Here is a 25955-nt window from a genome sequence, read left to right as displayed (position 1 = left end):
TTTAGTTTAGAGTCAGTGGAGTTGTAGTCATTTTCTGTCTCCTGTCAGCCACTTCAGGTTCATGTTGATCATCTGCAGCTGTTTTCATTTCTGTTAATTGTCCTCGGTGTAGAAAAGTTTTTGGTTTTCAGTACTACATTGTCAGGTCATCTGCTCCCCCCCATCTTTATTTCTCCATGAGTTTTTGTCCCGTTTTTGTTTATGTTTCTACCACTAAGCCCAGTTTCTTGCATTTTGGGTTGAAACAGATATTCCTGGTTTTGACATTTGAACCCAAAGTGACTCTATATTCACAGCTGCCTAAACTCTTTTGCATCCTGTCCTCTAAACCCATGATTTTGTAATGATTTCAAAGATTTTATTACAGAAGATTGTGAATCAGAGTTTAAAAAGGCATTTTAACCAGAAAATATTACATTAAACATTAATTTTCAGACTGGTGATGTGCAATATTGACTTTTTCAACCGATACCAATATTTTCCAGCCTCTTGCAGCCAATACCAATAATCAACTAATATTTGTTTTACTACTTGAGGAAAAAAAATATTGCAAGTACAAAGTAAGAGTGCTTACTCTTAGGTAAGCACTAAGAGTGCTTATAGGTATTCAACGAATGTGGAGAATGTGTTATACCTGCAAATAAATTGAACAAAAGGTTATACAAACACTGTTAGCTTTTTCAGTCTGCATACATCTGTAAATAGAGAAAGTGCATTTCAATAGTCAGAAAAAATGTGAAGACTTTAACTTAAATAGCAATGTAACAAGGACATTTATTCATTCAAATAATGCCAGATATAACGTGCAAAAGAAATATTTTTATCTCCAAGTGCAAAAAATACTGCTTTGTTTAAAACTGATGTGCAAAATAAATGGTTGTAAATGATGTATTTAGCACAGGTTTTTTTAAACAAATTACCTGTAACAATGACTCGGATGCATTTGGATCCATCTGCAGCAGGTGACTTTAATAGCAACCAAAACCAGACAAGGGCAAAGACGAGAGCATGATTCAAAAACCAGGCAGGAGTCAAACACATGGAGCAGGACAGGGAGACGAGGAGACAGGCAAAGGTCAAAACACAGGAAGACCAAAGACAAAGTAAACACTCAGGATAGCTTGAGAACAAGGCAGTGCTTCACGCAGAGCAGAGTCCAGACAGGGTATATATAGGAGAAGGCTGATGAGGCTGAGGAGAAGCAGCTGGAGATGACATGGAGGGGAGAGCATTGACTGATGGGATATGGAGTGAGGAAGTGGCTCTCAGGAGAGGGCTCCCTCTGGCGGTCAGAGGTGGAACTGGGAGACAGAACCCCGACATTACCGGTGTTCCCGCCCTTACAAGAAACGTTTTGGTTACATTTTTGAGACAGCACGTGCTGTCTTCATCAACTTTGAATAAATACAGACGCAATTCGGACTTCTTTGCAGAGACCTGGGATTGCGTGCCGCAAGAGCCACCATTCTTGCAAAGTCCAAAGTGTAGCTACAGCAGGAAGAGAAAGAGGGAGAAATGCTCTGGCTTTGTCCCACAGGGGGATTTTGTGGCAGTTTTTTCTTTCTTTTTTTTCTAATATTACAAACAAGAGTTAATTAATATAAATACAAATAGAGTTAAAATAAAATAAAATAAATTAATAAAAAAAATACAGAGCACAAGGGCACTTTTTGATATGAGCCAAAAAGGGCAGGTGCTGAAGCTCGCCCAGGGCACTATGTGTGCATGTGCCTGAGATAGAGCTCTGACTCCTGACAGCGTCATAACCAAAGTGCTTTTGAGCCTGATGTCATGAAATGATTGGGATTTTTCCTTTAGGAAATTGTACAGCAGGAAACTCCATGGTTTTATCAAGCACAGCTAGTTGGTCTACAAGACACTGTGTTGAACTGATGCTAATATTTTCCTTCCATCTTTATTCTTCTGCTCATCTGGGACAGCAGTCTAATGGTTCAGTCACATGCAGCCGTTGGGTTTTGGGTTGGACAGGCCCATGAAGGTTGTAAAGGGAAGCGTAGGTGTCTCTTGAGACTCGTGCGTCCACCTTCACAGACATCATGGAGCGAATTATTATCATACGTGCAAATGTATTGTGAAGTATTTGTACAGATAATGGAAGATTCACACATTGACGTACAGGTGAGTCCTTACACTTCCCTGCATTTGTTATGAAGGTGCTGTCACTGATTCCTTACTCACCGTGCTCAAATGCTGCACGCACAAGGAATGCAGGTCATTTGTAGGATGCCCACACAAACTATGCTCTCATTGTCTAATTTCCTCATCCAATTTGTTCCTGCGTCTCACCTATTTCACCCCATTTACCCTTTCGTGTCGCCTAAGCGCTTGTCTGCTGCATCCCCAGAGAAAAAACATGCACAAACATTTTTGTTCTGTGGGCTCACATGTTAAAAACTCACAATTTTCATTTGAGTGGAGCTCACCATCATCGTTTTGTGCAAACTCACAGTAAAGAAACTCCAACAGCTGTTTGTGCTGCAAACACGCTGCTCTGTTTTTGCATTCCAGCTCATCATTCCAGCATCACACTAACACACAAACGTAATGAGAACACTAAACATACAGACATATCTGTGCCTAGTGTTTGTCAGAGTGTGTAAATGCCTGTCATGAATTGTTAATACTGTGGAGAGGCTGCACTTCTGCGAGGACAAAGTTCCCTGTTAGGAACAATAAAGTTTGATGGATTGGATATGATGTAGTGGACAACACTAACCACGTCTGCAATGACGGGAAAATGAGGTATTAAGAATGTTTTTAGCACCTAAATCAGTAAAGTATCCTGATCCTATTCTCCTGGACTAACACCCATGTGTTGGTGTTATTTACACTAGGAATACAAATCAAACTACAGTTAAAGTCCTTCTATGAAGGGACTTCAGGTTAAGCTGCTTAAGACTTATTGCTGTGATCTGACTGTCTGTGTGTTTTACAGTCAGCTGCTGGGGATCAATATGGACATAAAGTCACTTCACTCCAGTGATGAAGCAGACCTGCATCCTCCAGACACACAAACTGTCACACAACATCTCTGAGCCTCAAACACACATCCCAGATGGAGGAAGACACTGCCACCATGAGGTCAGACATGGAATGACTCAACATCAGGATCCTATTCACAACCTCTCTGTTCATCCTCATCAGCAAAATGTGGAGGATTCAAAACTAATATAAAATGTAGTTATTAGGCCTTTATGGTTCATTACTACAGAGACTGCAGTACGGTGGCCCTGAAGGGAAAAATCACATCAACAAATCTCTTGATGCAAACGCATATTAAGGATAACAATGACAATTAAAACATTAAAACAAATGTAGAAAAACAAAACTACATTTTAAGAATCAAAAAAAGTTTCAAAAACTAAAAACAAAAATGAATGTTGTTAAACATCGATCTGTTTGAAACAAATTCGATATGTTTCTGTTTCCTTAGTTTTATCATACTTGTGCCCAAAACAACAAAAAATCCCTTTTCAAACTGAAATTAATCATCTTTAGAATCTTAGCATTTATGATTTTTTTTAATCATTCTCTCTATTAAACCTGTTTTACTCTAGTTTGTTTTTTTTATTATTATTACTGTTTTTTAAGTTTGAATAATTGCCCTAAAGTTTGGTGGTCCCCACACACACACATACTTAGTATTTACGCTTCTTTTACTTAACCGAAATACTGTAATGTTAATAAATTACTAACAGATTTGTATTTTATCATATGTAACCAATTGATTCACATGTTTTGGTCAATGGTCACACATAAAGTCTATATATAAAAAACTCCTTTTTCATTTACATACAGTAACGTTAGTCTATCATGATTTATATCCAATATAAAACTGTATTTAACCACTACATTTCTACATGGTAGCTTTGTCTTTGCTTATATTGTTTCTTAAATGCAGGTTTATGCTGAACTTAAAGTCGTTTTTGTTCATAGCAAAGACCAAACTTATAGGACTAAACTCCTACTTTGCTTTATTTGTTATAACTTATTTATATTTCCAAATATTGCAGCATTTCAATAAAAAACAGAACACCTAAAATGTTTGTTTTGATGTAGAGTCAAAAACATTTTCGTTGGTGTTGCAGTTTGTCCTGTGATACAAACTGTACTTTGAATTTGCCTGTGGGTGTGACTCTTAAAACTTTTATTTCCCACTCACAATACAGCTAAATAATGTTATTAGTTTTATCATTTGGACATTTTGTTAAATCCACCAAAATATGGTTTCCATAGGGTAAAAAAAATAGGTATTAACTTATTCTTTCTCAAAAGAATCCTGTTTAAGTGGGTGAATGTTTAAATTCTTGTCATACAGACATTAGTTAATGGTAATGAACGATAACAGGTGTCCCTTTATTCATTGACCAATGCAACCAAGCTAATGTTAAACATATAAGTTGGCACAATATCATTATGGTTTTGTTACTGTGCTAACACCGCTTTTCTCCTTCACAATCTACTGGAATAATCATGTTATCGGTTGAAAAGTTACAGCAAATCAAAGAACATAGACCCTGGAGCTCTGGTGTTAAAGGCTGTAGCCACTGAGAATCATTCCTCGCCGTCAATCAGAGAGAAAAATCAGAAAAAAACATTGAAACTTAACAAAACAGACAATAAATATTTTAAAATGTTCACTTTCAGACATGAAAAGATGTGAAGAAGGTGTAAACGTCATTCTTTTCTGTCTCCTAATTCCCTTGTTACCTCTGAGGTGAGACACTTGACACAATGATCCAGATCTTACTGTGATTAATAGAAGAGGTTCCTCCGACTTGATCCAGCCGGGCTCTTCTGAGAGTCCTGCTGGGTTTTTGTCTGGTTCTGAGCCTCCTCTCTCCAGCAGTCCTCCTCCAAACTCCATCAATCCAGTCCTCCCCACTGTCTTTTTATGTGCAGCTCCTACAAAAGCATGACTTTATGTGTCTGGATGAATAAAGCCTTAAAAGTACCCAGCGGTCTGCACTCTGATGGAGAGATGAATGTGTTGGACGTCAAAGAAAAGGCAGACTGGTGGGACAATAAGTAAAACATCAAGTAAAAGGCTACTGTGAGAGACATAATCTAAAAAAATCAATCTGCAAATCACATTGTATTTTTGAAATAATCTACTTCTGCAGATAAATGTTTGAGCACCTGTCTGTCAGCTAGAATTCTGGCCCTCAAAGACCCGTTAGTCCACCTTTAAATAATCCACCTCCACTTCACTTATTATCCCAAATTAGAAACACCTGTTTGAGGTCATTAGCTGCACAAATACACCTTTCCACCCCATACAATCAGAAAGACTCCAACTACCTACATGACCAAGACCAAAGAGCTGTTCAAAGACACCAGAGACCAAATTGTAGACCTCCACAAGGCTGGAAAGGGCTATGGGGCAATTCCAAAGCACTTTAGTGGAAAAAGATCCACTGTTGGAGCAATTATTAGAAAATGGAAGAAACTAAACATAACTGCCATTGGACAGGGACTGGGGCTCTAGGGCTCCATGACAGGTCTCACCCCCTGGGGTCTCAATGATCCTAAGACAGGTGAGGACTCAGTCCAGAACCACACGAGAGGAACTGGCCTATGACCTGACAAGAGCTGGGACCACTGTTTCATGAAACTGGTCCCAGTAACATGGTTACTGTTGGTGATACACTAAGACGTCATGGTTTGAAATCACGAAGGTTCCCCTGCCTAAACCAGCTCATGTCCAGGCCTGTCTTAAGTTTGACCATTTGGATGATCCAGAGGAATCATGGGAGACAATCATGTGGTCAGATGAGACTGAAATTGAACTCTCTGGTTTTAACTCCACTCGCCGTGGTTGGAGGAACAAGAATGAAGAGTACCATCCCAAGAACCTCACCACCACCCCCCCCCCCCTACTATGAAGCATGGGGGTGGTAGTATCAGCCTATGGGGTTGTTTTCTGCACATGGAACAGAACGACTGCACTGTATGAAAGAGAGGATGACCAGGGTCATGTATTGTGAGATTTTGGGGAGCAACCTCCTTCTCTCAGTCAGAGCACTGAAGATGGATTGTAGTTGGGTCTTCCAACATCACAATGACCCGAAACACACAACCAGGAGAACCAAGGAGTGGATCTGTAAGAAGAATATCTTTAAACCTCAAAAAATAGTTTTTTCATGGTTTGGTTCCTTTAGATTTGATATCTCCATGTTAGCCATAAAGGTGTGTCTTTCCCAAGAGCATCAGTTTTCCCGCCGTCACTGCTTAAAGTGGAAAGAATGTCACCGCCACGGCTCATGAAACGTCAGTCACTCCTCTTGGAATCTGTGAGCTCTAAATGGGGCAGAGCAGCAGAATGTGACCAAATGTTTGGTTTTAAGCCTTAAATCTAAAGAGACGTTTGTGGAAATGCTGCTCAGTGGACTCTTCATTTTGCTCCAAAGTTAGAGGATTGTTCTCACTGTTTATGCTTATTATTGTTTGTCAGGCTTGTTGAAAACCAAACACACGTCAAAACTCAGCAATTAGATCAGAACTGAGAGCTGCAGACGTTCTGTCAGTTCATCTGTAACCTCACTAACCAGCAGGACAGAACAAATGCAGGATTAACAAAAGCTGGAGAAACTATTTCACAACAAATATTTGTTTAAAAGGTCTGCTGACATCCAAACTTCAAGTAAGGAGAACCTTTTTTTATTTTATTAAGAAATGTTTTTTTAGAACAAATGTTTGCAAATATGAGTCAAAAACCAAAGTTATTTTCAAAGCAAATGACAAGAGTGAATTCTGTTGATTTTATACACATCCCTAAAAATGACTTTTACAATGTTAGCACATTTGGGACTTGCAATATCACCAGAGAGCAGAAGAGGGCAGCAGACTGCTCTTGCTCTGCTGCTCATCAAGTCAAGGAAGGAACGTCTGTGAATAATTGTTCTTTTTTCAGCTGTTCTTTTTTCAGTGAGATGCACAAAAGTTTGCTTTAATTGTGTTGAAAGAAACAAAAATAACGCAGCATCATATTTATTCAATTCTGGCTTTCCTGTGGTTTAAAATGTTTATTGTCATGCAGATTAATAAAGCAAGAGATGCACAAATGTTCCAAAACACAAAATTTCAAACTTTAAATTTAAGTGATCTTCATTGAAAAATGAGTGCTTTTATTTTTCAAAATAAGAGCATTTCTAAGTGACCTCAAATCTACTGGAAATATTGAGCAATCATTCTAATGAATTCTGTTTGTACTCTGTTACTCTATTGGTGGATCAATAACACATTCATCATTTTTCCTCCATTCTTACCCATGTTTGCTCTCTTTATTTTAGCCGTCACTAACTTGTATCTCTGCATTCAAAGTTTGACCTTCTTTCTGTTGTCTTGTTGTTGCACAAACTTTGTTCTATAACTGATGTTTCAACGATGATGTGTTGGTTCATCTGCTTCCTGTGGTCATTGCTAATTTTGAAGGTTTGTCTTCCAACATACTTTATATTTGTCTGTTTTTTCTCAGACCTAGACAGGTCTCAGCAGAAGGTCGGCCTCTGAGTCTTTAATAAGTTGGTCACTTATCCATCCATTTTCCAAATTCACTGTATCCCTATCAGGGCCAGATTCTAACCAGGCTACTGTTGGGCCAAGGCATCGGATGATCTGCAGGTTGGTTCCTTATTTAGGCTGTAGTTATACATTAAAGATAATCTAGTTCAAGGGTGTCGAGCATCCAGCCCGCCAGATGGTTTAAATCAACCCAATTATGAAGAAAAAAATATATAAGGATGTTTAAAAAAGTACGTTTTTATCCCATTCCTCTGGCGAGTTAAGGCTCTGTAGAGAAATGGCTGCAATGCGCAATTCCGCCACTAGGGGAAGCAAAGGGAAAACAATACCGTCATAACAAGAGATCAAGAAATAAACAGTTTTTCTTTGCAAGCACATGTCAGGTCTGGGTAAGATGCAGTTAGATTAGAGATAAGTAAAGAGATTGATCAGCTTTTAAAGTTGTCTTGAAACAAAACACTAGATCATGAGATAAATTACCGGTAATGTTTTTCAACCAAAATGGAGGGGAGGGGAGTGAATTTCCAAGCAATATTACATAAATAAAAAATAAAAACCTCTGTTTTGAGCTGGTGTTTCCTCCTCTTCCTGATTTCATCCTTAAAGGTTTCAAGAACAGCGGCGACACCACGCGCTCCTCTCCTCCCCGACCCAGCTTAGACAGCAGCAACAGGGAGGGGCGCTGCACTGCAGTTTCTGAGTACAACAAACACTAATTACACTATTTATTACTTTTTTTAAGTGAAATGAGTGTTGCATCAAACTGTTTAACAAAAAAGAAAAATATATATATATAATCATTGTTATTTGGGGCCCCTTTAGCAGATGGCGCCCTAGGCGGCTGCCTATGCCCATGGCCGGTCCTGATAAAAGTCCAATTATAATAATAATACTATGTGTTTGGGCTACTAGGTTGTTTGAGGCATTTTTTTCCAGCTGAGAAAAAAACAAAACTACAGATGACGAGTTAACCACAGGTTATTTTGCTGTCATGTTCCTGGTCCGGCCCACTTAAGATCAGACAGCTTGAATGTGGCCCCCAAACCAAAATGAGTTCAACACTCCTGATCTCGTTGAATTGGAATAATCTGAAAAAAAATTTTAATTGTTAAAACTTTGATGTTTTTAATCTTAAACCAAATTGCAATAAATGCGTATTTTATTGAACCTTGTAAAAACGGTAATATTTTTGCCTTCTAAACTACAATAATGAGATGACCTCATAAAAGTTAGAATCTCTCTTCAGAGAAAGAAGAAGCTCCACACTGCAGTTCTGGAGTTCCCTGCATTTATTTCTTTTTCTCCACTGTCTGTGCTCCATGTGAGGAGCATAAATATCTTACAGAACAACAGTTTGTTATTTACAAGATCAAATGAGTGACGTACATCTCACATTGTCTGCTTGTTTGTAGCGCTGCAGGAGGAGAAAATGACAAACTGTTTTACAGTCAGGCAGTCTAACAGACTCAAACCTACAACAACAAAAAAAGCTAAAAGTCTTTTGTTCTGTGGCAGGACAGCAGAGAAACAGATGAGGATCTCTATGGGCTGAAGTCAGGAGGAACAAACTTCAGTGTCAACTTGAAATAAATCTGCCTTTGAAAGGATGAAGATGACTGAGAGGATAGATGTTCGGATGGGACTCGTGATCATCAGTCTGAACTTCTGATCAGTGATAGAAACAACATTAATATGGTTCAGTTGGCCATAAACCTGCTCAATGTCTTTCTAAAAAGTTATCTAATAAAAATAAAGTTTAAGAAAGTTTTCCTCTTGTGTTTAGTTAAAAGAAGTGAAATCAGGAGGAGAACTCCCTTCAGATTGCTGCAGATAAATATTGTTGAGTCCTTTCAGTCAGAATGATAAATCAGGCAGCGCTGCTGTTTGTTCAGACAGAAGCGAGCTGAGTCACAGCTGAAGCACCAGAACACGCTGCAGCATGTTCATCTTCATCTGATGCACTGATTGATGCATAAACATCTACCGTCACGCTGCTAAAGAACCACACTGAGGAGACGGCTGCTGAGCTGGTCTTTATTAGAGCTTTGAGAGAGTTTTTGCTTTTAAACCAAATAGGTGAAGAAGTAAACAGACTGATCACGAGTCCTGCTCTCAGGATGAAGAGGAGGTGAAACGTTTGTGCGTATCGGCTCAAGTGCAACACAGCCTGTGGGGGGGCGTCACGTAGAAGATAAATAATGAAAGGAGTTAAGCCTAACAGATGATGAAGAGGAAGCTTCCTTCTTCCTCAGAGTTCAGTCCTGCTGCTGGAGAGCAGAGAAGAGCGATGTGGGGAACGGTGTTAGGAGGAGAGGAGGTCAGGCGCCTAGATGGGCAGTTGGAAGGTGATGTCCACCTGAGCCTCCTTTGCCAAAGAGACGATTTCTGAAAGCTTTACAACCTGGAAGAGGAGACAGGAGGAAGAGGGTACCACCATTAAAACCTAATAGAGTGAACAACATATCAAACTACATAAACAAGCATTTATTTCTGCTCTAAAGTTCTATCAGATTAAGGGTAACCAAACAGGACTCAATTCTCAGCTCACATTTGAAAAATGCCACAAAAAGGGGGCGGGGCTAGTGGAGGTGGGATGAGTGGTGGGGGTGTGGCTTGGATCTATGATTGACAGTTAGGTTAGCTTTATGTAACGTACACTGTGCCTTCGAAATAGAGAGATGCAAGTTTCTCCACAGAACTTTTTGAGGAGGTTGAGGATTATTCTCCTCCCCCTTCTCCTGAGACCGGCCAGCGGTTCTGGATCAAGACGCTGCTTTTGCAATGCAGCGCCGCTGAGGGTTACCAGGTCAGAAGGAGACCCGTGTCTGAGAGTGTTAAAATGCTGCTAGCATCATAGCTAATAAAAACTAACGTATTAAACAAAGAATCCAGAGTCAAATGTTCATTAAATCCATCACCAGGACAGAGTTCACTGGATATTGTGCCAAATGCACTCAACCTCTGTTTCCAATGTCCTCTGGAAATTGTGTAAGTCAATAGATTTTTGACAACTGAAGACAAAACATCTATTATCCATGCTAAAGCTAACACAACAACAACCGACCGATTACATAATCTGGGCTTTTATACTGGAGATGCAGAGCATGACATGAAACTTCTGAGACTTACACCAGACGACCAATCACAACATTCAACTGTAATACCTCGTTTCAACCTGTAGGGGGCAGCACACAGACGGTTTTTGACTATATTTTAAGTAATAAACAAGTTTATTTTAATTTGTAAAAAAAATGGCAATGACCAACAGTCAGCACTTTTAAAGCCCCATTTATAGAAGTCAACAGACAAAAAAAGTTGATTTAGTGTTTGGGTACCCTTTAAAGTCCCTCTCCCATCATCTTTTGAACTATTGTTCTCAGTGGTCTTTTTTTATGATTGTGTTGTTTTAAGTCTAGGACATAGTTTCTGCAGAACGGCAGAAGTTCATCAGAAATTTTCTCTGAATTGTGGGTGGGACTGTTGATGGGGAGTAAGCCAGCACTCATTTCCCATCGCCCATCTGTTCTCCTGCCAGCTTAGAGCCCCTTCCAGTCTAACATAAGCGGTACAACGTAACTGGTGGGAAAACCATCGAAGCTATCCAGTCGTACAGTTTAGATCCAGATCCCAGTTCAGATAAACAAAGACGTTCATGGATCTATTTGTGTGGATGTATCAGAATGGAGCGGATCTGGGAGCTTATTGTAAAAATACAATTTTTTTTCAAACTGTATTTTTTCTCTGCTCCTGGTTCAAAAGAATTTGAATAAATACTCTAAGATGCAATTTTACTCTTTCTTTCTTACTTATTTCTTAAAATATGTCATCCATCATGGGTTAAATGCTACAAGAACATGTTAAAAACACCAAAATCATCATCTTCATTGGAGTTTGTCTTTAAAGAGACATCATAAATTCTGAAGCCGATCTGCATCAGTGGCAGCGCCTGATGCTGAAGTGTGTTCACAGGCAGAGATCACTGTGTTCTTGTCTGAGTACCATTTTGGCAGCTTCATCCAGGTCATCACAGGCCAAGATCTTTAATGGACTGGCAGCGATCAGAGCTTTGGCATCGTCCACTCGCGTGCCTGAAGACAACAGAACTTTTATCATCGGCAGCTTGAAAAGCAGAACCATGAATCCTTTTTATTACACAACCAAAGAAGGGAGTGAGAGCATTCCTCCAACATCTCCCTGATCTGGAGCACAAAGCCCTCGCTGTCTGAGTCAGGTGTCCTGTACCTTGTAACCGTACGACTATGGGGATCTTGAGGTCCAGGTCTCTCACGGCCATGATGATGCCCTGGGCGATGACGTCACACCTCATGATTCCTCCGAAGATGTTGACCAGGATGGCCTGAACCTGAAGGAAAAATACAAAAACATGTTTACAAATCTGTTTCATACATTTATGAATGTGTTCAAATATGTCAAATGTGATGAAGAGAAACAAGTGGTTTCTTACCTTCTTGTCAGAGGTGATGAGTTTGAAAGCCTCGGTCACCTGATGAGCTGTGGCTCCGCCCCCAACGTCTAAGAAGTTCGCGGGAGTGCCGCCGTGCAGCTTGATGATGTCCATGGTGGCCATGGCCAGCCCCGCCCCGTTCACTGAAGAGGACAAACAACATTACTCCTCTTTCATCCTCGCTGACCAGAACCGGCTTTTGGTCGCGGCGCTGACCCAGACAGCCGATGGTTCCGTCCAAGCCGATGTAGTTCAGGTCGGCCGTGGCGGCCTGCCGGTCCCGGGGGTCCTCCTGAGACCAGTCCCTCATCTCAAAGACCTTCTTCTGTCGATACGCTGCGTTGGAGTCGAAGTTGATCTTTGCATCCATGCACATGACTGAGGAGAAAAAGAAAATCTAGAGATCGATCCAGCAGATTTCTGAGACCATCTCTGTGCTTTTCACTCATCTTCTAACAGCGTCACCATCCCACACGCATCAAGACACAACAGGTTCACAAAGACAAGCAAACAAAAGCTAAACAACAGAGTTTCACTTTAACCTCATGTCCCACATTGATCATTGAGGTCTGGAAAGATGATCCCATTATCCTCATATACACTGTTGTCACACAAATCAAAAGAACCAGAGGGGAATAACACAGGATGGAAAGAATGGTAAGCTTTTATGGTTGAATAATTCTCCTTTGGATCTGAGACGCAGCAGTTTGATGGAAGAACAGCCTCACAGAGAGATGGGATTTGAGTTTTCTTTGTTAGTCTTGACTTCACACTCCTACCTGTGTGGAACCAAGCCAAGAACAGCAGCTACAGCATCATTGTTATGATTCCTGTGTATTATTTATAGGGCTGTCAAATTATCTAGTTAATAACGATTAATTATGTACAGACATTTCAGTGTGTTCATTGTGTTAATCTCATTTTTGCGTCGGATGGTTCCATCTGTGTTCTGCACACCTGGAGGAGCATTTTAACGAGCTCATACTATGGTTATTTGAGAATAATATAGATATTAAATAAATTATTCAGTCCTGATAAATTTTTAAGCTTAAATTGTTTTTTAAGAAAAGCAGAGTGTTTGCTGTGTTGTCATGGTAACAGCTTCAGCCTGAGGCGCGTGTGGCGTACACGAACCATATCCGCTCTAGCTCCTTTTTGAGAAAGGTGATCCTCATGAGAAGTTTTTTTTTTAAAAACAGCATCATCTTAGAGGGAAAGTCCACCTCTTAGTGCTTGTTTTAGTCCAGATGATGAAGCAAACATTTATTTAAATAAAAAATAAAGTCTAAATAGTTGAATTCCTCTGCGGTTTCATTTCTTCCTTCTCTTCTCTAATTCTCCATTTCTTTTCTGCTTCATCTTAGTCTTTAAAATGATCAAAGTCACCCAAACAGGTTAAAGGAAACTATAAAATCCCCCTGTTGTTGTGGTTAACTGTGGAAGGCATATTAACATTGGAATTATGGTATTAATAAGAAGTTTGTGTTCAATATTTTTTGGATTGCTTGGTGTTGTTAATTTAAAGGTTAGAAGTCTTATAATAAAAACAAACTTCGTAAATCCACCCTTTTAGTTTAATTTGGAGCTTTCGGCAAAAAAATGTCACAAACCTAAAGAAAATACCTTAAAATGAGGCTTTTAACAGCAATTATTAGGTTAAAAATATTGCTATTAAAATGAATTAATTAGATTAATGAATCGCATGACGGCATTAGTTATTAATGCATGTCAGTTTTGTTTAGTTCGTTCTTCATGTTTGTAATTAGAAGCATATCCCAGCCTTTTAATAGATTCTTATTGTCGTAACTTGAAAGATCGAACTACGTCAGTGGAGAATGTGTGCTTCCCATTAATATGTTCTGCCTGACCTACAGAAAGGTTTGAAGAATGTTGGTGCAGAGCATGATCAGAGTTGTCCATATCACTGGATCAAAGTATAATAGTGGGTATAGAGTAAGAGTTTTCATTGTGGACTAAACACATAATAGAGTTTTTCTTTTCTAATGTAAAAACAAAAGAGTTACGTGAACCCAGAGGCCAAGAATCTAAATCCTGTTTCAAATGTACAATTAAAACGTCATGAAACATCTTTATCTTTTTACTGAAACTATGAAAAACTCTACATTTAGTAGTTTTCTATATGATTAGTAAACTTTTCAGAGTGATGGAACTCAAGCTCCGTCACTCTGAACATTTTTCCACAGCAATGTTCAGACTCAACGTTTTCCGCCTCAGCAGATGAATTCGAATCCGAACGTTGGATGTATTTGGTGAATCTTCTGCTGTTCAGTGAAGTGTATCTACACACCAGAGGCGACTCCTCAGAGTGTTTTCGTACCGATGCCAGAGGAGTCCTCCACCATGGGGTTGATCTCCACCATGGAGGCGTCGTACTTGATGAACAGATTGTAGAGCTTGATCATGTTCTCCGCCGCCTCGTTCACCAGCGCCGGAGGAAAGCCCATCTTCTGAGCCACCTGAGACACACCATAACAGCTGATGAGCTGAAGCCTTTGAGCTGCAAACATTTAGCTCACTCATATGTACGACTTCAACCACCTGGCTCAACTACAGGAAGCAGTTCTAGAGATTTGATTCATTTTTCAGTGTTTTCAGATCAACTATTATCTTTTTAGATTCAGCTTTTATTGTGTCAGTAATTCTGTTTTCTCTCAAAGTCTCTCGTTTTGTTTACAGTGAAACACAAGCACACAGAAGCCACACCCCCTCGCCCTTCCAGCATGAACGTTTGATTGTACCTTGACAGCCTGCTCCATCTTTATACCCTCCACAATGTCGACAGGCTCCTTCACGATGGCGTCTGGGTTTTCTGCTGCTACGTCCTCAATGTTGACCCCGCCCTGCGAGCTGCCGATCAGCACAGGACCCTGTGGAGGACAAATGAGGGCTCATGTGAGCCAGAGAGTTCACTTCTTTGTTCTGTTACCGGAAATGTCTGGATTTGAAAAGCTGAACTACTTGCTCATTTTAGAACTCATTTCCTGAACAAAAATAAATTCTAAACGGATTGTTTTACTGCAAGTAGTAATTTTCCTTAAAATAAGCTTTATTTGTTTAACAGTTTTAAGACATATTTAACAAATTCAAGAGATTCACCATTATGTAGAAAACAGAAGTAACAACAGTAAATAAATGTCTTATAAAAGAAGTATTTTATTTCATTTATATCTTAATGTTATGTAGACTTATATTTTATAAATCCTGCTTGAAATAGTTTACGTATACTTTTATGTTAGTTTTAAGTCATCAATGTGTGTGTGCTCTTCTGAACACCACTTGACAGAAAAGTACGCTATGAATGAAGATAGATTACAATAAATCTATGATTAATTTAAATTAAAAAAATTTAAAAAGTTGAACAGGTTAGCATCACATTAACGATCAAAAGTATTCAGTCATTTTGGAGCATTTTTTTCTCTTTTACTCTTGAAAGACCCACTCAACATAGTAATATAATAAAAAAATATTTGTGATGTTTTTAACAATTTCTTGTAATATGTTTTTTTATCATGATGGATGACATATAGAAAGAAAATCAAGAATAAAAATCATATTTCTGAGTGTTTTTTTTTTACTTGAACTGTTCAGGAGTAGACAAAAAATTGTGTTTGAAAGTTTCAGGTGTGTAGAAGTTACTACAGAAACACAAAAGCTTCCTGCTCTGCTTCATTCTGATTCATCCACTAACAGACAAATAGATCCATGAACGTCTTTGTTTTCCTCGTCTGAGCTGGAATCTGGATCTAAACTGTACGACTGGACAGCTCCAACATTGCTCACCATTTTTGTTGCCCCACTTGGGTGTACGTCCTGGAAAAGGTTTATTTTTTTTTTTTAAACTAAAAACACCGTAATCATAATTAAATGACCACTGGAAACAACTTTACAAAACATGATACGACTGAGACTTAAAAAGCTCATTGCTAAAAACGTGTCTTGAAAAGATTTAGTTTTGGACTCCCTTCGTCCTTAGAGCCTAGAGCCACTAAAAACCCCGGCTTAAAGACATAGGCAATGTTCTGGCTAAATATTATATCTTTAGTATCTTTAATATATTAGCAGCTGCTATATTAGCAGGATCTGACAGAGACTTGAACATTAGTAACATCTGTTACTGATGAAAGATGCTAAAGTGAAGAGCTTTCAAGGTCAGACCTGAAGTGTTTAGAGTAATTTCTGTGCTTCAGGTCATCGAGGTTTAAAGCAGACAAAGATGGGTGTCATCAGCATAAAAAGGAAATGGGATATTTTTACTTTAACTATAGAAAATAGATAAATCTGACCCCTCTTCTGTCTGAATGGTTTCTTCTTTTTGTCAGATAAATGAAGGATGAAGATGAAAAACTTTTCAAACTGGACGTCCTTTTCTCCTCTTGTGTGAGCGTCTCCTCACCTGAAACGACCTCTCCATGGTGATGGCGAAGTAGTACTCTCTGCGTGGATACCTGCGCTCGCACACAAACACCTGGTTGCAGATTCGGCCCGCCTCTCCGGTCTGCTTAGTGAACAGCTTTCGCCCGATCATCTGGGATGAAATTTCTCGGACCTCCTCTGGCCTGGAGACGAGAGATTTAGAGTGTCTGTAAAAACTAAACTTCATTTTTTTGATTGTTTTACAGCATAGTGGGACTCAACTTTCAGCACATTTAAAATTTCAGCGTATTATCTTAAAATCACCCAAAAGCAACATTCATTATTGACAGTTTCCCCATCTGTTTGCTTCACTAAACTGCTTCTAAGGAGCAGCTAAACTTTACAGTCAACAAATAAAAAATGCATCAATTTCTAGCCCAGAGGTGATGCTTCAGTTTTTGATTACTCATGTCTGCTGAGAAGACGTGACTTACGAGTAGACGATCCTCACGCCCCCCTTCAGCCCGCCCTCAAACGTCCCCTTCCCTCTGCCCCCAGCCAGCACCTGGGCTTTCACCACCAAATCTTTGGAACCTGAAAACAGAAAAACAGACCTAAAACTCAAAGAGAACACTTTCATCAACTACATCACAAGTCATAGCCGAGTTTCTTTGATTTAACATGTTTTCAAACCCAGTGTCTCTGGATCTCTCAGTGATAAAACAGAAGGATGATTATTTTTGAAGTATTTGATCATCTTTTGGGGCGTTTCTTCAGTGATTGGTGAGCAACAGTCGATGTTTTCTTCTGGGATTGTGCTTTTCTAATTCCAGACTGTCCGTGTTACAGACCTGATATCAATGAGCTTTAGTCACATATTGTTCTGGCTGATCATATTACAAATGCCTAATTTGAAATCTTTCTTAATTCTGCACTGCACTCCTCCAGGTTGATTATCTCAGGTTAATTCTGTATCCGTTATGTCCTAAACGAACCATGTGGCTAAAAACTGGGAACATTGTGGTGGATATTAAATAAAAAATCTTGTTTGGAGGAATTGTGGTTCTTTTATAACCTGAATATTAAGGCTGCCTTGATTAGTCGACGACTAATCGACTATTAAAATAGTCGACGACTGATTTGATGGTCGATTATTCGCTGCTTGACGTTATATGGAGTCAGAGAGTGTGAAATTTAAAAGTTATAATGGCATTCTGCTAGCTTTTTGGACTATTTTGGCATTTTATAAGGTTTTTTTTTAGGCTAATTTGGAGCTTAGCTATTTTTTTCAGCTACAGGCTAGCTATTTTGGCTAATCTAGTTTTTTTGTTTTGTTTTGTTTTTGTTTTAAGTTGTTTTGGATTTTAGCTAAAATTTCAGCTACATGCTAGCTATTTTGGGTAATTTGGGATTTTTTTCTTTTTTTTAGGCTATTTTGGATTCAGCTAATTTAGTTTCTTTTTTTTAGTTTTTTAGGCTAATTTGGGATTTAGCTAATATTTTAGTTGGCTATTAGCTTCAGTATTTTCAGCTACCAATGTCAACATCTTCAGCTATCAGCAGTAGCATCTTCAGCAGCCAAATTCAGCTTACAGCATTATCACAGGTAATACTATATATCTAGTTTTTAGTTAGTGTAAAGCTAATGATGGTTAAAATGTGTGTTTTACATCCAGTTGGCGTATGACCTGATTAGTCGACTAATTGGAAAAAATAATTGGTGATTAGTCAACTCTTAAAATAATCATTTGTGGCACCACTACTGGATATGTGTCCAAATTCAAGATTCCTTTCTGAGCAAAAGCTGCACTTTTAAAATAAAATCTATTTTTTCATCCCTTCACTTCTGTCTCAGGCTTGGCTTGTAAGTGAAAAACAAAAGAGATGCATCTTTACGTTCTCTAAATGAATGCAGGTGAAACCCTGCATTATCTGGGTGAAATAGCTTATCTCTGAGATGTTATATTTATAGTTTATCATATTCAGAAAATATGTTTCCATTTAATTCTATGTGTTCAGTTTGAGCTGTGCTAAAATTATGTTGATTTTTTTTAATAAAGTAAAATCCTTTTGTAATAAATTAGACTGATGCTGGGATTAACAACATGATGGATCTGTTGAAGAGCATGACATAAACATTTGAGCATTTCCATCCTAAAACAAGTTCCATTTATGCTGATGTATGACCGTACATCATTCAAAGAGCAACATAAACTCATTGTGTGCATGACTTACTGTTCCTGCAGTGGTTACATTAAATACAAACAATGAAGAGGGCTGTGTGACTGAACAGCTGGAGCTAAGCTGCATGTCAACCAACACCAATGAAACCGGAGGAGGTTATATTTGGACCAACTCTGTGTTCTGACAGTGAGGGTCGGACTGCAGCTGTTTGAGCTCCACTAAAGGAGCGTAAAATGTCAAAAACAGCTCAAGTTCTCATCAGAAACGTGCTGATATTAGAAGAAATTGGGAAAAAAATGATGTTAACAAGTAAAAGTAGGAAATATTTGGAGACCAAAAATGTGCCTCAGTGAGAGCTTTTGTTTTTCTGCTTCTTTTTGTTTTGGTTTGAATGTGTTTTTATGTAGAATAAAGAAATATAACTTCCAAACAGAGACAGTGGAATCTGAGGGAAGCACAGGCTGTTAACTATCACCTCCAGATTTGTTCTGAAGGTGGTTTGCTAATAACACTTTCAGAGTGTTTTAAAAAGAAAATATAGAATTATGACAAATTCATCTAAACTCATCCACAGGATCCAAAGCAAACAACATTAGTTAAATTATGATGTGAGAACTGATTAAATTAGCTTTTTCTTTCAGTGAAAAATGTGAACTGGACCTAAAGCATCTGTTTTATTCAATAAAACAGTTGGAATGAATGTAACTTCATCACACTTCACCCTCCAGGACTTTGTACTTGAACTTTCTTTAACTTTGTAACAAAAAGCTTAAAGCGTTTTTACTGACTAGTCCTCAAACATTGCTGTTTCTACTTTCCTTTAGGTTAGAAGGAATTTTCCAGTGTTTTGTCTCAGTTTTTTTTTCCTCTCTGACTGTCTGCTTCTGCTGGAGTTTCCTTCCACTTAGAACCATTGACTGTATAAGAGAGCTGGACCGAGTGAGTGTGATGTCACTCATAGAAAATGTCTTGCGTCTGGCTCCAACCAAATGAAGTCATTTGAGTCACAATTTTCTTTGTAATACGGAAGCCGCCATGTTGGAGCCAGACGCTATATGTAAGCAGTGATCGGTCTGAGTCAGCGTTTCTATGGAAACCACTCTCACCAATCAAGAGTGAGATTGTTGGAAGGCCAAACCCCTACCACTTGAAAGCGGGCTACACAAAGTCTGTACATCAAATGCTTGGAACATTTGAGGTGGGGGCCAGCGGACACCAACTACTTTTATTGAGGCATCTGATTGGTCAGTTCATAACTTGAATAAGTTATAAAATACAATTTTTCTATAAAGAAAAATATCATGGAAAAAAACAGGATTATCAAGAAAATGTTTAAAAAGATGTCTCAGATCAAGATTGGTTACTCTGACCAATAGAGCGACTGAGTAACAGCTGTTTATTTCTCTATAGAATTCTATGGGATTTTGACATGTTGGAGCCAGCAGGTACTTCCTGTTTGGAACGCCAGGGGGAGGAGTCACCAAGTCCAGTTTTCATATACAGTCAATGGTTAAAAGTCTCTTTTCTTCACTGTTGCCAAAATGCAAGTCAAATGTTTGCATTTCCAACAGGCATGTAACGATTCTGACACGATTTGATTCAATTCACAGTTTTAAAGTCACGATTACAATTTTTTTTTTTCTAAACTCAATGAATTCAAGGCCCCTAAAATCAAACTGTCTGTTTGCCACTAAGAGAAATGATAAAAAAGAGCAAGGCTCCGAGGAAAGAGTCTGAAGGTAAGCAGTGATGCGTCGTCATCTATGACTGTTGTCATGGTAGATCGGTCAAAGTTGCATGAAAATGTAACGTTGCAGGGTGAGGAACAAATCTCGCCTTTGCTTGAATTTGCATTAATAGTTGCGATTGCAACATCATGAAATCCTGGAGGGACTGACTTATGAGAAACTTTTAAATCCAAAGGAGCTGTGGGAATTTCCCAGAAGGGGGGCATGGATGAACCGCATGCACCCAGTACACGACGCGCACACACACTCACAGCAAGCCTGCATAGACAAATGTCATCAGCTCTGCATTTTTAAATTTAGGTACAGGCCGTGACAAACCGATTTTTTAATTTTCTGCAACAGTGAAAATGTTGACGAGTTTGAATCGTTTTTTTACCGATTCACAAAGAATCGTTGCATCCTTAATTTACAGCCATCAAGCTACGGACACACCGGGCATGCGACGCGCATTCAAGAACGCGTTCAACGAGCCTTCTTGATCATACGTTTAGTCTATGGTGTTCACACTGGACAAGCATTGAGGGGCTTCCTTTTTTTCTTATTTTATCTTTTGTCTACTACTATCTTTTGTCTTGATGTGAAATGTAAAAAATGTGCAAATGTGGTGAATGTTGCTTTATATTATATGGAGTCAGAGTGTAGTAAAGTTATAATGGCATTCTGCTAGCTTTATGGACTACTTTGGCATTTATTAAGGTTTTTAGGCTAGTTTGGAGTTTAGCTAATATTTCAGCTACATGCTAGCTGTTTTAGCTAATTTAGGATTTTTTTCATTTTTTAGGCTAATTTGGAGTTTAGATAATATTTCTGCTACATGCTAGCTATTTTGGCTAATTTCGGCTCTTTTTGGTTTTGTTTTTTAGGCTAGTTTGGAGTTTGGCTAATATTTCAGCTGCATGCGAGCTGTTTTGGCTAATTAAGGCTTTTTTTGTTTTAGCTTTTTTGGTTAAATTGGCATTTAGCTAATATTTTAGCTGGCTATCAGCATCAGCATTTTCAACTATCAGCTTCAGCGTTTTTAGCTATCCATTTCAGTATCTTCACCTATCAGCACTAGCATCTTCAGTGGCCAAATTCAGCTTAGAATATTCATACTAGTAAAACCGCATGTAATGCTACATATCTAATTTTTAGTAAGTTTAAAGCTAATGATGGTTAAGATGTGTGCTTCACATCCAATTTGTACATGACCCGATTAGTCAACTAGTCAGAAAAAAATAATCAGTGATTAGTAGACTATTAAAATAGTTTTTTGTGGCAGCACTAGTGTAGACCCCAAAAACCCATCACAAAAACTAGCTTAACGATGTGTGAAAATGCCAATTTACATAGACTTTTCATTGGAAGTGGCTCAATGAAGGCATATTTCCAAGGGTGGATTGAGCGTAGTTTTAGGCATAACTATGAGTTATAGTACATATTTTTAAGTGAAAGGATTGGATAATAAACATTTCAGATTGTTTAATGTTTTTCCTTGTAACCTGCTTCCTCTCGAACAGATGAACTGAACTGGAAACCTTAGGGAGAACATTCAGTCTGAGCTCTGCTCACCAATCTGCTTACCAATCTGCTTTGCCACGTTGTAAGCTTCTTCTGCGGAGCTGGCCACCATACCGCTGGGTACGGAGATACCGGCCTCTTTCAGAAGGCCGATGCTCATGTACTCGTGCAGGGAGAGGTTCCTTTGCTGCTGCTGGACGTGGGGGGGCTGCAGCTGGGACACATGGCCTCCAAACAGACCTGCAGAGCCACCGAGGACCTGAAGGAGGCAGCAGAGAGGTTTGACCAGCGTCACAGGATCAGAAATCTTTAACATACTATAACTTTTTAACTATTTACAGGATAATTCCAGCAGATTCGGCTCACGACGCTTTTCTCCTTCAGACTGGAATTAGAGTGTCAAAAAAAAAAAAAAAAACACTAAATCAAAGAACATAAATACTGGAGCTCCAGTGTTAAAGGGTTAAAAAGAGCTCCAAAAGACTGAGCGACAGAAGCTACAGAGGATGTGAAACTAGAGGATTCAATCACAAGCAAGTTAGTGCTGATTCAAACTTCCACTTTTGTGTAGTTTGTATTGATAAACAAAATAATTGAATTTGAAATGTTGGGATTTCCAAACAAACTAAAGAAAAGTAAATCCATAAAAAAAATTGTGTGTATCTGTAGAACAGAGACCTATTAAAAAGAAACAGGAGACAGTTTACTGTTTAATCTTGAATGTAAAAAAAACATTTGTTAGTGTTTTTTTATGCTTTAAATTTAAAGAAAGTTGTGGAAATTAGCAAATGTGCTTCTTTTTTTAATTTGAAAGATTCTTTTATTCTGATTAAAGTTTGATTAAATCGGATGTTCTTTAAAACTAAATAATCAAGAATAAACGTGTGCAGTAGATTTTTATTTTCTCTGTGGTAATAACTTCGAGAAACTTAAAAAATCCTTTATTTATCTGGAAGACCTCTTATTCCTGTAATCAGTGATGCCAAAAACTCTCCAGGTAAAGCAGAAGGAGTTGATTCTGTTCCTTACTCTCTGATGAATGAGGATCAAAGTCAGAGAGAGAAGATCAAACTGGAAGATTAGCAAAGATCTATTGTAAAAGTGTTTCCAGTGGTTGACAGCTCAGTGGCCTTGTGGTAGACTGTCTGCCCTGAGACTGGAAGGTTATGAGTTCAAATCCCAGCCAAAGACTCAAGGGTCTCCCTGCGTGACACCCAGCATTTGGATTGCAGGATTAAACCACCAAATGGTTTCAGAGTGCAGCTGTGTCTGCAGCTCACCACTTCCCCCAGAGCATGAGTTTAATGCGGAGAACAAATTTCGCTCACTTGGGTGTGTGACAATTAATGGGGCTTTAACTTTTAGATACAATTATGCAATTTTTGTTCAAAACCAAAAACCTATGTCATTTTCTAGGACATAGTTTCTGCAGAGCGGCAGTAATGCGTTAGAAATTCACCCAAAAGAGGGACTGCTGGGACAGGGAAAGCCCACCTCCTTCCCATTAATCCCTTTGTTTACACTCTCCCACCAGCTTACAGCCCCTCACACCCGAACATAACATACTAGTGCAACGAAAATGGTGAGAAATATTGAAGCTATTCAGTCGTACAGTTATGATCCAGATTCCAGTTCAGATGAGGAAAACAAAGACGTTCATGGATCTATTTGTCCACAAGTGGATGCATAAGAATGGAGTGGAGCAGGAAGGTTGTGACCTGCCGGTAGTATCATCTACATAACAACTACAAGCTTTTTCCAACTGCATTCAATTGTCTGTTCCTTATTCATGACGATTTGAATAAAGAAATACTCAAAAATGCAAATTTAATCATGTTTTTTAAATATGTGCTCCATCATGAGAAAAGGCCAAAAGAACATGTTAAAAACACAAAAAATATGAATCGGAATGGATCTTTAATAAACTAAAGGGTCACCAGCGATGAACATGAGGACAAAACTATGACATGCACAGTTTTCAACAGAATAAAGCAGAGATATGATTGAGATCTAGTAACATCATAACAGAAATGTGGTTTTATTTAGAACTAATCCAGGGTGTTACTGTTTCAGACTATACCAGTCACAGACTGAAATATGTCTGAATAATTCTCCTCTTCTTGATGTTTGACAAAGACTTTAGTCTAATGAAGTAAACAACATATTTATTGTTCCCTATTGAATCCAAACAATCTAAAAGTTAGTTAATCCCAGATCATCTAAACAGGTAAAAATCTCAGTACATTTACATACAGGATGTATGTATTTTCCTTTCATATTCAGCATTATAGATCTGCATTTACAAGTTGAAATGCAGAAACCTATGACCATTTTTGACAAATCTATTCAAATTAAAATAAATAAATAATGCAATTAAAACTGATTTTGTTTGAGTGAATGTGCAAACATTTAAGTTTAAAGTAATGTTTTTAACAACTAAGCAGAAATATGAAATAATACTTTAAAGTATTGTTCGTGTGTGTTTGCTAAAAGGGCCCCGCAGGGACTACCAAAAACCTACAACAATATTTCCGGGTATTGACCCTTCCTCTGGACTAGTTTCCTCCGCGCATTTAGACAGTTTTAATCCACAGTGAAAGTGGTTGTCATCGGTGACACCGATCCTCACGGATAACTTTCCGAATGGACTCCGATTCAATGGCGCGGAGCCGCTAAAGGATAGCAGCGGCTGCTGGAGGTCACTGGACAAACTCCCGAAGCCCTTGAGGAGAACTACACTAAATCCTGCGCGGCTGTCTTAACTGAGGCTGAGCGGGTCGTGTATGACCCCGCTCCGATACCTGCAGCGGTGACAGCCGGCTGTGAGGACGGCTATCTTGCGCTACTTAGCCAATTAGCAAAACCAACGGAAACTCAATGGTGATGGGTAATGTCAAATTTGACCGCCGGCTGTGGAGGACTAATGCAGCGCTCTGCTCAAGCTTTGCGGCGCCACATAAACGTGTCCTTTAACCCAGAAAGCTGCCCCGTAACATGGACGCACACTCACCTTGGACGCGGTGCTGATAGTGTTTCTAGTCCCAGAACTTCTGAGGCTAGCCGTCAAGCAGCCGCAAATCAGGGACGTCGCCATGTTTCCCTACACAGCGGAGGAGTGGCGAATGCGCATGCGTGGGGAGGATGTTCGTCTGTGCCCGTGGAGCGTTCATGAACGTCGGAATTTAGCAATAAAAACAATTAGAACACCGGTATTAGCAAAGTACAAGAGTTGAAAATCTGGACCGGAAAGTTTCTGATCATTAATTTTGTGTAAACATTTCATTGAGTTATATAAATGAAAAAAAAAAAAAACTTTCTCTTTGCTGAATAACTTCTTGATTTATTTCTCTGATTATTTTAAATGTCTTAAACGCATATCAAACAAAAACAAGACAATTTTATTAATTTATCAAAATATATCAAAACTATTATTCTTAAATTGTATCTTGCCTTGCCTTTACCTATTTTTTTTTCTCTGTTGCTCTTATTTTATGTACACTACCATTTTTGTTCTATTGTAAACTAATTTCCAATGTTTGCTCACCCTAACTTGATTTATATATGAATTAAGAAGGTTAAAAAGGTACAAGAGTTTAAAAAATACTAAAGTAGGCTAAAGAAAAAGGAAAACCTTGCTAAGATTATTTTATGTCGTTGACCGCAGCATACTTAAACGAGCACAACAAAAAAGCTTTGGGAAATTAATTCAGTAGTTAGCACGTGAATTATAAAAAATATCAATTTGTCATTAAAACCTTTAGCGAGTTTAACTATTATAAATTGTCTCATCAAAGTAAATTTTCTGGTAATGTTTGTATGATTTATGTTTGCCAAATTAATAAATATCTGATTTACAAAGAGTTCTTGAACGCAGCATCATCTTGCAAACAAAGCGTCACTCCTAGTTTGACCTTTTCTCTAGACACTCTTAAAAAAAATTGTATTTATAATGGGAATCTTTAGATACTACCAATCAAAAACTAATTTTATGTTTATTTAAATTATTTAATAAATCATTGCTGCTCTTTTTGAATCAACCATCAGAGTTGATACACATTTAATTAAACCTTTGTCTATAAGTTGTTTTTTTCCGTCCGGTCCAACGACAAAGAAAAACAAATAAATAAAATAAAACATAA

The 25955-nt window shown here is 38.5% G+C and overlaps 1 protein-coding gene and 1 long non-coding RNA gene across 3 annotated transcripts in view; one reads left to right on the top strand and one right to left on the bottom strand.

Annotated features, from left to right (window-relative positions):
• The window catches only part of LOC112155269, a 14817-nt gene extending 5672 nt beyond the window's left edge, over positions 1 to 9145 (top strand). Inside the window, exons 2-4 of one of the 2 annotated variants that reach the window (XR_002920769.2) lie at positions 2957 to 3102; positions 7593 to 7644; positions 8152 to 9145. This is a non-coding gene — a long non-coding RNA (uncharacterized LOC112155269). Of the gene's footprint in view, positions 1 to 2956; positions 3103 to 7228; positions 7456 to 7592; positions 7645 to 8151 lie in introns of those variants that run through there. The other variant, XR_002920768.2, reaches the window with a different exon arrangement.
• Positions 9146 to 9559: 414 nt separating this feature from the next.
• sucla2 (succinate-CoA ligase ADP-forming subunit beta) lies at positions 9560 to 24983 on the bottom strand. The gene is made up of 11 exons (XM_024286791.2): positions 24827 to 24983; positions 21880 to 22075; positions 16879 to 16978; positions 16425 to 16587; positions 14770 to 14898; positions 14349 to 14487; positions 12227 to 12388; positions 12011 to 12153; positions 11788 to 11908; positions 11545 to 11633; positions 9560 to 9946 (listed from the first exon to the last, which is right to left on the bottom strand). Exons 1-11 carry the CDS (start codon positions 24908 to 24910, stop codon positions 9872 to 9874), a joined length of 1401 nt encoding a protein of 466 aa, XP_024142559.1. The 5' UTR covers positions 24911 to 24983; the 3' UTR covers positions 9560 to 9871.
• Between the last annotated feature and the right edge of the window lie 972 nt (positions 24984 to 25955).

The sequence above is a fragment of the Oryzias melastigma genome, linkage group LG21, assembly GCF_002922805.2.
Source record: "Oryzias melastigma strain HK-1 linkage group LG21, ASM292280v2, whole genome shotgun sequence".
NCBI lineage: Eukaryota > Metazoa > Chordata > Actinopteri > Beloniformes > Adrianichthyidae > Oryzias > Oryzias melastigma.
Note: the sequence above shows the minus strand (reverse complement) of the source record. Positions and strands in the feature narration are given on the sequence as shown.

What these genes read in the sequence shown, in the direction of transcription:
- sucla2 (XM_024286791.2), bottom strand. Translation starts at nt 24,910, where the DNA reads ATGGCGACGTCCCTGATTTGCGGCTGCTTGACGGCTAGCCTCAGAAGT. An exon ending in CTATCAGCACCGCGTCCAAG is followed by an intron (nt 22,076 to 24,826) that starts GTGAGTGTGCGT and finishes TGCCTCCTTCAG; the next exon opens with GTCCTCGGTGGCTCTGCAGG. An exon ending in CAACGTGGCAAAGCAGATTG is followed by an intron (nt 16,979 to 21,879) that starts GTAAGCAGATTG and finishes TTCTGTTTTCAG; the next exon opens with GTTCCAAAGATTTGGTGGTG.